Here is an 11,275-nt window from a genome sequence, read left to right on the forward strand (position 1 = left end):
ACCTTTAACTAAAGATTTCCGCGTGGAGGAACGCAACGAGTAATATCTAATTTTTGTTGTTGTCCTGCATTAATGCTAGGCTGTTTTCATTATAACCGAGTAGGAAAGTGGCTTGCTTTTGAACACATTTAAGATTATTCCCTTTGGGGCATCTCTTTGTCAGTAATATAAAAAGATTTTGTTTCTCGCTGTCTGAGAATCGAATCTCAGTTTCCCGCGCGGGATACGAAAATGATCGAAAGACCAAGGTTGAGGTTAAGCTTATCTTCTAACTTTGCCCATTCATTTTCTTTGGTATAACTGTAAGGATGCAGGGTATTCTTGGCCGCATGCTGATTTCGCGGGTGCTGTTTTACTCTCTAAGTGGCGGGAGTAAGGTTAAGGGAGGCTATGGGACCCAGAAGTTTCAGCTGATTCCTCGTTAGTATAGTGGACAGTATCTCCGCCTGTCACGCGGAAGACCGGGGTTCGATTCCCCGACGGGGAGAAAACACTTTTTTTTTGGTTTTTTTTTCTTCAAAATTCTACTTAGAGTGCTATAATGTTTTGCCTTTAAATAATTATTATTGCTCTATTTGCGTTTCCTTTAGTTTACTGTTTTGGGTCACCATTGACTCCCATAGCAAGTCAATGGTGGCCCAAAAACAGCCTGGTTAAAAACTTTCTTCAAAAGATCTTCCTTTGTGTTCGGCAGAACAAAAACATTTTTATTTTTGGGTGTACTGTTTCAAAGTGCAGACTTAAGAAATGGTTCTCACAGTGAGAGAGACTGATGTTTTGTACCATGCCAGTAAAACCATACATATTTTTCTAAAAAATAAAGCTAACTGACTTCTTGAGTGATTGAGAATGCGGAAGTAAAATCCATTACCCACAATGCAACAGGGTACAGTTATGTTCACGTAGGCATTTTTAATGTTAGACATGAGCTATTATTTTACTTGCTATTACGTTTAAATATAATACTAATGTATCGTTATTATACGTTTTCGTATTGCATTATATTTAAGTGCTGTTGTAGTCATGTTGTAACCGTTTTTGTGAAATGTGTTCCTGTCACTCGAGTACCTTCTGGGGCCTTGAAGACTTCAGTACACTCATGTTTCTCTTCAGATCGTATAAATCTTTCGCCTTTTACTAAAGATTTCCGTGGGGAGGAACACAATGAGTATAAACTAATTTTTTGATGCCCCGCTTAATTGCGGGGCTGCTCAATCAAGTTAAATATTAGAAATGTTATTTAATTGAAATATTGTTACTGAAGATTTCAATGTGTATTTTAACGTTGCTATTACTCTCTAAATGTAAAAGTCCTATTAAGATTGCCGTTATTCTCTAAATGTAAAAGTGCTATTAAAGGAGTTGTTTTGATTTTGTAGATGACTGTTCAAATACGAACTCTGAACACGGCATTTTCTTTTTTTAATCCGGTTTTAAATTCAGATTCATGCCAACGGTCCTATAGTTTTGTAGACAGTTTATTTTCACAAATGATATACATTTCTCGATACAATGCTAACAGTAAGTTTGGCGTCTTCAGAAAACGTGAGCAGCGTTTTAGTCGTGTTTATACTGTTTTCCACGGGGTCTTGTCAAAATTAGATCATGGCTTTGTTATAGTGTTTGTGACTACTTCGTGAGAACATTTCCTTTGTATTCACCGGGATTCAATAATGAAATACTGCCCCCTTTCGGTCAGTCGTAGGCCTATCCAAGTACGTACCCCTTCAAGTACGTATCTTTTCATCAGGCGTCTTTGTCTTTTTTTATTATTTTTTTATTTTTACCTTTTCTGTGTGAAATCCAAAAGAAAATTCCGAATTGGTGGGTGTATTATATTATACAAAATGCGATAAAAAAGTTAAATAAGTAGCCAAATGTTTAACAATGTCAGTCAGTGTCCAACCGTCCTTGTGAAGTGTGTGTCTTTCGCTCTAGTACGTACTACATCATTCCAGTCGAGTCACTGATCTCATGTTTTTCTTCATATCGAATAAATCTTTCGCCTTTTACTAAAGATTTCCGTGGAGAGGAACAATATGAGTAAAACTTAATTTTTTGATGCCTTGCTTAATTGCGGGGCTAATTGTCTGTTGAAATGTCAGTTCAATTTATACTGTTAGTTTAAATAGTGTGGATTTGTGGAAATTTTAAGTTTATAAATAAAATGGAAAAATATTGTTGTAGTAATGTAGGTTAGAAAGTGTTATACAGCATATAAGCATACGCTATACGTTTTTCTTCATGTCTTTTAAATCGTCCGCCTTTTATAAAAGATCTCCGGGGATAGGAGCACAATGAGTATTATCTAGTTTTTGATGCCCTGCATAATCGCTGGGTTGCTCGTCCATGTGTTAAATGTCAGATTATGATTACGATGTGATTGAATTGCGCTTTGTTTACTTATGGCACGTGCATATTGGTTTACAACGTGGTATAAAATGGTTTGAGGTCTTATGTTTTAAATTTACGACACTTTGTGGCTTGTCCTTGTCCTTTTCTTCTTGATGCTCGTGTTGCTCTAGACCGAGGATGCCCAGCCCTTCTCCTGCAAAGTTTAGCTCCAACTCTGAGCAAACATACCTAAAGCAACCATTTACGATCTTTAGGCTATTAGCTAATGAGAAAGCGCCCTCTTCTGGTCATCTGTATATGTGCCAGTCTAAAAGCGATTGCTAAGTGTAATTTTATATACGTTTATAGGCTAAATAATAATAAAAAATAAATAAAATACTATTTTTGAAAGGACCTACATGGGTTATTCTAATGTACAGAATGCGGGGCTTCTTTATTCGTTTGAAATTTTAGAGTTACGAATGGGTCAAAAATCTACTTTACATAAAAATACGTAACGTCGCTTTGTTTAAACTCACGATTTCTTCGTTTCTTCATATTTCTGTTACGTACTTTTTAAATCTTTTAACAAAATAAAGAATGGATTGTATTATATTATACCAAGATGTTGTAAGTTTCCACTTTTACGGCACGTAACCAAATTTTGAGCAATGTCATCTTAGAGTTTTCTTGATAGAGCAGGCAAGTAGGCTACTAGCGCTTTATAATAGAAAACGTTCTAAAGTTTTACGACAATTAATCACGTGCCGCACAGAATGCGTTCATCAGGTTCTAAGCGTTCTTTTGGAACGCCTTCCTGTCGCTGTGCTCGTTCCGGAACTCTTGTTTGTCTTGATGTCGTATGTGTTTCTCCACGTGCTAAAGATATCAGTAGAGAGGAACGCAATACTTAATTAAGCGTTTTCAAAGTTCTGTTAAAAGTCAGATTTTTGTTATGAATATATCAGTACGGTTTAGGTCTGTAGGTTTTTATCTGTGAAAGTGTTTTCGTGCAGCCGTTTCGTCCGATTTTGTTCTATCCTCTTTTCGTTTAGTATGTGTTTTTTTTAATCAGGAACCGCATGGGTTTTATCCTCAAGCTCATTTTAAAAACACGCTACTCGAGAACAACAGCCGGTCTGTTTTTATTTAGTTTTAATATATGTTAAATAATCAACAAAGTTTAAGGTCCCGCTGTTCTCTCTAGACGAATTCTCGATCTCATAGGGTGAGGGGAGCAAGAAGACACACAGAGACGTGTATTTCCTTACTTCAAAGTTTATTCCAGAATACAAGGATTTATATAGGCGTTTTCAGAGGGGAGTTTTACCCCTCTAGCCAATGAAACAAAAGATGGCATATGTTGTATCCATGCCAAAGTATATGCACTTATATAAGATAAAGGAAATTATGATCATATAAGGAATACTTTTGGACACAGAAAAACACTTATTCTTGTCAAGTATCAAAAGTGTAGAGCAAACTCATTCACGACTCAGAGATGGATGTAGAAGGATGTATAGATCATACATACTACAGAACGCTAGGGGGAGATAAAAAGAAAATCACGTCTAAGGTCAGACAGAAAGAGTCTAAGGGGGAGAGTGTGTTCAAATCTAACAATATACTTTAATTGTTTTTGTTCTTTCCGACACAGTATTTGTTTGTGTTTGTTTCTGTAAAAAGAACATTTATTCCTATAGTTTACAGGAATCGTGGACTTTTTACCAAGTGTACTTACACCTATCTGCAGCCGTCTTATTATTATTATGAATAATTAGGAACATATTATTGGATTCTGACTGAGAGAACAAGACAAATTCAGTTGTTTATGGTTATCTTGACTCACCACGTCTGTTTTATTGAATCGGTACATGAGATTTTATCTGCTGCAAGTTTAATCTTCTGGATCGGTCGATTTCACAAATTAATTAATCAGTGGTAGCCTTTTTGTGAACCAGCTGACTGAAAAGAATCGGCTTAAAAGATTCGGTCACAAAATGGGTATCGGAGGATATATTTATATTACTGCAAATGAATTAGTTCATCACAGTATTTGACCGGGGGTGGCTGTGAGGTTTTCGCTTCTGACCTGAGCCGGGAATTAGTTAAAATTTGATGCTTTACGGTCGAAACCGGTCATATCAGAAGTTAAACATGATCTATTTAAGGATGAGCAGCGACGAACCAATCAGAGTAGGTATGGGGCGGGGCCACATATGCAGCCCTGCCCCCAGGTGCAGTCCAGCCCAAGTCCTTCTCCTTTATACTAGGCTACCTAATATTCTATTGTTTTGAAATACATACATAAAAAGAAGACCGAGCCGGTTGTTTGTTATAATAAAGCCTACAAAATGTTCTGAGAACCTTATAAGATCAATTAAATGTTGAACAGATGGTATTTATCCGTCTTTACCAGATGGTATGCAACCGTATTGGTGGAGCGTGCTCCTGTCCCTAAGTACGTACTCGTGAGGAACAAGATCAATACGCTCAAGTTTTTCTTCATATCGAATAAATCTTTCGCCTTTTACTAAAGATTTCCGTGGAGAGGAACGTATTGAGTTGAAATTAATTTTTTGATGCCCTGCTTAAATGCAGGGCTTTTCTTTCTGGTGAAATGACAGATGAAATAAAGTTTAAGGTTTTTTTTTGTTTAGTCCTTGTAAAATGCATTTATGTATAGGAGTGAGTTGACATTTTAGCTATGTCCAAAACTGTCTGAAGTACAAATAGCTTTTAATGCCTGTGTTGTTTGTTGCTGCAGTAATGCGTATTTTACAGCCATAATATATACAAATCACGACCAGGGTGTGTATGTTTTTGTTTTTATGATATGCATAATTATTGTGTTTTACAATTTCTATTCAAAAGTGAAGTTTTTTTAATGGTTCCATTTTCTAATCAAACAGTTTCTGGCTTCTTGAAGGAGAACCGGATGGGGGATGAAATGTGTTCCTGTCACTCGAGTACCTACTGGGGCCTTTTAGACATCAGTACACTCATGTTTCTCTTCAGAGATTTTCGTGGGGAGGAACACAATGAGTATAAACTAATTTTTTGATGCCCCGCTTAATTGCCGGGCTGTTCAATGAAGTTAAATGACAGAAATAGATATATTGGATTTAAGGGGTTTCCTTTTTGAAACGTGAGGGCTTTAATGTATGGGTAAAGGTTGCTGTTATTCTCTGAATGAAAAAGTGCTGTTAAATGATTTTGTAGATGACTGTTCAAATACGAACTCTGAAGACGGCATTTTCTTTGTATTCATTATAAAACTGTGAGTGTAATTCCCTTCTTAATAGGTTTTTTTAATCCGGTTTTAAAATCAGATTCATGCCAACGGTCCTATAGTTTTGTAGACAGTTTATTTTCCTCAAATGATATACATTTCTCGATACAATGCTAACAGTAAGTTTGGCGTCTTCAGAAAACGTGAGCAGCGTTTTAGTCGTGTTTATACTGTTTTCCACGGGGTCTTGTCAAAATTAGATCATGGCTTTGTTGTAGTGTTTGTGGCTACTTCGTGAGAACATTTCCTTTGTATTCACCGGGATTCAATAATGAAATACTGCCCCCTTTCGGTCAGTCGTAGGCCTGTCCAAGTACGTACCCCTTCAAGTACGTATCTTTTTATCAGGCGTCTTTGTCTTTTTTATTATTATTTTTTTATTTTTACCTTTTCTGTGTGAAATCCAAAAGAAAATTCCGAATTGGTTGGTGTATTATATTATACAAAATGCGATAAAAAGTTCAATAAGTAGCCAAATGTTTAACAATGTCAGTCAGTGTCCAACCGTCCTTGTGAAGTGTGTGTCTTTCGCTCAAGTACGTACTACATCACTCCAGACGAGTTAATGAACTCATGTTTCTCTTCATATCGTATAAATCTTTCGCCTTTTACTAAAGATTTCCGTGGAGAGGAACACAATGAGTATAAACTAATTTTTTGATGCCCCGCTTAATTGCGGGGCTGCTTAATCAAGTTAAATATCAGAAATCTTAGCTCATTGGGGTATTGTTATTGAAGGTCTTAATGTGCATCTTAAGATTGCTATTATTCTCTAAATTTTCCTCAAATGATATACATTTCTCGATACAATGCTAACAGTAAGTTTATCTTGACTCACCACGTCTGTTTTATTGAATCGGTACATGAGATTTTAGCTGCTGCAAGTTTAATCTTCTGGATCGGTCGATTTCACAAATGAATTAATCAGTGGTAGCCTTTTTGTGAACCAGCTGACTGAAAAGAATCGGCTCAAAAGATTCGGTCACAAAATGGGTATCGGAGGATATATTTATATTACTGCAAATGAATTAGTTCATCACAGTATTTGACCGGGGGTGGCTGTGAGGTTTTCGCTTCTGACCTGAGCCGGGAATTAGTTAAAATTTGATGCTTTACGGTCGAAACCGGTCATATCAGAAGTTAAACATGATCTATTTAAGGATGAGCAGCGACGAACCAATCAGAGTAGGTATGGGGCGGGGCCACATATGCAGCCCTGCCCCCAGGTGCAGTCCAGCCCAAGTCCTTCTCCTTTATACTAGGCTACCTAATATTCTATTGCTTTGAAATACATACATAAAAAGAAGACCGAGCTGGTTGTTTGTTATAATAAAGCCTACAAAATGTTCTGAGAACCTTATAAGATCAATTAAATGTTGAACAGATGGTATTTATCCGTCTTTACCAGATGGTATGCAACCGTATTGGTGGAGCGTGCTCCTGTCCCTAAGTACGTACTCGTGAGGAACAAGATCAATACGCTCAAGTTTTTCTTCATATCGAATAAATCTTTTGCCTTTTACTAAAGATTTCCGTGGAGAGGAACGTATTGAGTTGAAATTAATTTTTTTGATGCCCTGCTTAAATGCGGGGCTTTTCTTTCTGGTGAAATGGCAGATTAAGTAAAGTGAAAGTTATTGTTGTGTTTAGTCCTTGTAAAATGCATTTACATGTAGGAGTGAGTTGACATTTTAGCTACGTCCAAAACTGTCTGAAATACAAATAGCTTTTAATGCCTGTGTTGTTTGTTGCTGCAGTAATGCGTATTTTACAGCCATAATATATACAAATCACAACCAGGGTGTGTATGTTTTTGTTTTTATGATATGCATAATTCTTGTGTTTTACAATTTCTATTCAAAAGTGAAGTTTTTTTAATGGTTCCATTTTCTAATCAAACAGTTTCTGGCTTCTTGAAGGAGAACCGGATGGGGGATGAAATGTGTTCCTGTCACTCGAGTACCTACTGGGGCCTTTTAGACATCAGTACACTCATGTTTCTCTTCAGAGATTTTCGTGGGGAGGAACACAATGAGTATAAACTAATTTTTTGATGCCCCGCTTAATTGCCGGGCTGTTCAATGAAGTTAAATGACAGAAATAGATATATTGGATTTCAGGGGTTTTCTTTTTGAAACGTGAGGGCTTTAATGTATGGGTAAAGGTTGCTGTTATTCTCTGAATGAAAAAGTGCTGTTAAATGATTTTGTAGATGACTGTTCAAATACGAACTCTGAAGACGGCATTTTCTTTGTATTCATTATAAAACTGTGAGTGTAATTCCCTTCTTAATAGGTTTTTTAATCCGGTTTTAAAATCAGATTCATGCCAACGGTCCTATAGTTTTGTAGACAGTTTATTTTCCTCAAATGATATACATTTCTCGATACAATGCTAACAGTAAGTTTGGCGTCTTCAGAAAACGTGAGCAGCGTTTTAGTCGTGTTTATACTGTTTTCAAAATTGTCAAAAATAGCTCATGGCTTTGTTGTAGTGTTTGTGACTACTTCGTGAGAACATTTCCTTTGTATTCACCGGGATTCAATAATGAAATACTGCCCCCTTTCGGTCAGTCGTAGGCCTATCTAAGTACGTACCCCTTCAAGTACGTATCTTTTCATCAGGCGTCTTTGTCTTTTTATTATTTTTTTATTTTTACCTTTTCCGTGTGAAATCCAAAAGAAAATTCCGAATTGGTGGGTGTATTATATTATACAAAATGCGATATAAAAAGTTCAATAAGTAGCCAAATGTTTAACAATGTCAGTCAGTGTCCAACCGTCCTTGTGAAGTGTGTGTCTTTCGCTCTAGTACGTAGTACATCACTCCTGATGAGTTAATGAACCTCATGTTTTTCTTCATATCGTATAAATCTTTCGCCTTTTACTAAAGATATCCGTGGAGAGGAACAATATGAGTAAAACATAATTTTTTGATGACCTGCTTCATTGTGGGGTTATTTTTCGGTTGAAATGTCAGAATCACGTATATGGTTTAAGTAATATTGTTATGCGGAAATCATATGATTAAAATACAATGGGGAATTACTGTTATTGTAATGTAGGTTAGAAAGAGTGATACAGCATATAAGCAAATGCTATGATTGCCACGTCTGTTTTATTGAATCGGTACATGAGATTTTAGCTGCTGCAAAGTTTAATCTTCTGGATCGGTCGATTAAACGAAGTTATACATAACCTATTTAAGGATAAGCAGCGACGAACCAATCAGAGTAGGTATGGGGCGGGGCCACAGATGCAGTCCAGCCCCGATCTGCATGCTGCAGCCAAGTCCTTCTCCTTTATACTAGGCTACCTAATATTCTATTATTTTGAAATACATACATAAAAAGAAGACCGAGCTGGTTGTTTGTTATAATAAAACCTACAAAATGTTCTGAGAATCTTATAAGATCAATTAAATGTTGAACAGATGATATTTATCAGGTTGCAACCGTATTGGTGGAGTTTGCTCCTGTCCCTAAGTACGTACTCGTTTGGCTTAAAGGGCAATACGCTCATATTTTTCTTCATATCGAATAAATCTTTCGCCTTTTACTAAAGATTTCCGTGGAGAAGAGCACATTGAGTTGAAACTAATTTTTTGATGCCCTGCTTAAATGCGGGGTTCCTATTCTTTGTGAAATAACAGAAGAAGAAAAAACCACGATGTTACTTTATTTAGTTCTTATAAATTAAACTTACGTGTAAAAATGTGTTGGGGTTTTAGATACGTTCAAAACTGTCGGAAATACAAACAACTTTTAATACCTGTGTTGTTTGTTGCTGCAGTAATATATATATATATATATATATATATATATATATATATATATATATATATATATATATATATATATATATATATACACAAATCACAACCAGTGTGTGTGTGTGTGTTTATTTTTAAGATATGCATAATTAAAAAAAAATGCTATTCAAAAGTGAAGTTTTTTTAATGGTCCCATTTTTTATTTAAACAGTGGCTGGCTCCTCGAAGGAGGACCGGACGGGGCTAATGGAGTTTGACCCCTTACCCGTAAGCCTCACATTAACTACATGATCTTTGTCCTCCAGCCTCCGCCCTCCAGATAACCAGCACAGAAACACAGAACAGGTAACAAAACAAAATCCGCGAATGTCTCTAACACCGTCTTGAAGGACGAAAATGATTGTGTCTGAATAATGCGAACAAATCAAAACGATGCAACCAACAGCAAGATTACTGACGTGACTTATTTCGCTTTTACGCCTTTTTCTGCATGTGTGCTTATTTATTACAGAAATGTAGCTATTAAAATAACTTGACTTTGACGCTAATGTCCTACTCTTATTTTGTAAGTTTGAGTGTAACAAAAGTCCACTTGGAGTTCACTAGCACAGACGGAGAGGACAGAGCACATTTTATGTTTCAAATCAGCAACTTTTTTTTGTCTGTGTGTAATCGGCATCTAATAGGGGATAGTTCTGTAGTCGCGCATTTTCTAGTCCTTCTGTGCTGTGCACATCTACATCAACACTACTGTATTCTCTCCAGTCTTAAAGATGGTCGTTTTGTCCAAAGAGTACGGCTATGTGGCTCTAACCGGAGCGGCGTCGTTCCTCCTGATGGTTCATCTGTCTCACGCTGTGGTGAAGGCTCGGATTAAATACAACGTGCAGGTAACTTAACGTGCACGAATAACCGCACGTGCATTTATTACTGCAGCGATGACCACTTTTTAGAGTGCTAATGGTCTCGTGTGAACTAGTTTGCCCTTAACCAAGAAGAAAGTTCGAATTTTATTTTCTAGTATCCGACAATGTACAGCGATGATCCAGAGACTGGCCGCATATTCAACTGTATCCAACGAGCGCATCAGAACACGTAAGTACAGTATGCGTAACATATACAGGAAATATGTGTGTGTGTTTTTCTTCTTCAAAGCAGAGTTACCTCATTCATGTTCTTATGATTTATTATCTTTTATTGCGAAACAGCGTTGAACTCTTGTCGCCGTTCTTGTTTCATTTATCTGTGGGAGGGATTCAGCATCCGGTGAGTACAGATTCAAGCATCGTTGAGCCTTACCTGAAGGTGCAATATAAGTATGCATGCAAACTGAAGTGAGCTGTTTGCTGTGGTTGTGCTCGTCAGCGTCTTGCCAGCGCGCTGGGAATGATCTGGATCTTCAGTCGGGTGCTGTACGCTCAAGGATATTCCACTGGAAGTGAGTTTCTTTGCACTCCCACCGTAGTGATCTGTGTATATTAAAGTACTGTGTTTATGGTTAAGTGTCTGTGTGTATAAGTAGACTGATAGCATGAATGCAGATCGAAACAGCTAGTGAAATGTATTTCTGTGTTGTGTTTTAGAGCCCAAGAAGCGCCACCGTGGGTTGTTTGGTATGGTTGCTTTGGTGGGTTTGTTTCTTTGCACGGTGAACACTGGGAGAACGATGCTTGGATACAACTGTGGGCTGAAATGGGTCAAATGGCCTAAAAATTTTCAATAGTGAAAATTATGTTTGCAATCTATTTCTACTTTCTATAAAATGCCAAGGTAAAAAAAACACACACAAATGTAGAAAAGCACTAGAGGATCATTTCTCACTGTGAGAATTCATTGCGTTTATGTGTGTTTTAAATAAACTGCACAAAAATTACAAAG

General features: G+C 36.9%; 1 protein-coding gene and 8 non-coding genes across 10 annotated transcripts; all 9 read left to right on the plus strand.

The window, feature by feature from the left end:
• Positions 1 to 415: 415 nt before the first annotated feature.
• trnad-guc lies at positions 416 to 487 on the plus strand. The gene has a single exon. It is a non-coding gene; the product is annotated as a tRNA-Asp (tRNA).
• A 606-nt stretch (positions 488 to 1,093) lies between these two features.
• On the plus strand, positions 1,094 to 1,209 carry LOC122325674. Its single transcript, XR_006247407.1, has one exon. It is a non-coding gene; the product is annotated as a U5 spliceosomal RNA (small nuclear RNA).
• Positions 1,210 to 1,969: 760 nt separating this feature from the next.
• On the plus strand, positions 1,970 to 2,084 carry LOC122325675. The gene has a single exon (XR_006247408.1). It is a non-coding gene; the product is annotated as a U5 spliceosomal RNA (small nuclear RNA).
• A 2,740-nt stretch (positions 2,085 to 4,824) lies between these two features.
• LOC122325676 lies at positions 4,825 to 4,939 on the plus strand. Its single transcript, XR_006247409.1, has one exon. It is a non-coding gene; the product is annotated as a U5 spliceosomal RNA (small nuclear RNA).
• Positions 4,940 to 6,194: 1,255 nt separating this feature from the next.
• Positions 6,195 to 6,309, plus strand: LOC122325673. Its single transcript, XR_006247406.1, has one exon. It is a non-coding gene; the product is annotated as a U5 spliceosomal RNA (small nuclear RNA).
• A 795-nt stretch (positions 6,310 to 7,104) lies between these two features.
• LOC122325570 lies at positions 7,105 to 7,221 on the plus strand. Its single transcript, XR_006247312.1, has one exon. It is a non-coding gene; the product is annotated as a U5 spliceosomal RNA (small nuclear RNA).
• Positions 7,222 to 8,469: 1,248 nt separating this feature from the next.
• On the plus strand, positions 8,470 to 8,584 carry LOC122325586. Its single transcript, XR_006247327.1, has one exon. It is a non-coding gene; the product is annotated as a U5 spliceosomal RNA (small nuclear RNA).
• Positions 8,585 to 9,139: 555 nt separating this feature from the next.
• LOC122325571 lies at positions 9,140 to 9,254 on the plus strand. The gene has a single exon (XR_006247313.1). It is a non-coding gene; the product is annotated as a U5 spliceosomal RNA (small nuclear RNA).
• Positions 9,255 to 9,613: 359 nt separating this feature from the next.
• mgst3a (microsomal glutathione S-transferase 3a) lies at positions 9,614 to 11,270 on the plus strand. 2 transcript variants are annotated; one of them, XM_043219329.1, is made up of 6 exons: positions 9,614 to 9,742; positions 10,163 to 10,287; positions 10,419 to 10,492; positions 10,606 to 10,663; positions 10,763 to 10,835; positions 10,981 to 11,270. In XM_043219329.1, exons 2-6 carry the CDS (start codon positions 10,171 to 10,173, stop codon positions 11,118 to 11,120), a joined length of 462 nt encoding a protein of 153 aa, XP_043075264.1. In that variant the 5' UTR covers positions 9,614 to 9,742; positions 10,163 to 10,170; the 3' UTR covers positions 11,121 to 11,270. The 2 variants fall into 2 exon arrangements, with proteins under 2 accessions (XP_043075264.1, XP_043075263.1); XM_043219328.1 differs by lacking the exon at positions 9,614 to 9,742 and having other exon boundaries at positions 9,890 to 10,287.
• The last annotated feature ends 5 nt before the right edge of the window (positions 11,271 to 11,275 follow it).

This window comes from Puntigrus tetrazona, chromosome 20, assembly GCF_018831695.1.
Source record: "Puntigrus tetrazona isolate hp1 chromosome 20, ASM1883169v1, whole genome shotgun sequence".
Lineage (NCBI taxonomy): Eukaryota > Metazoa > Chordata > Actinopteri > Cypriniformes > Cyprinidae > Puntigrus > Puntigrus tetrazona.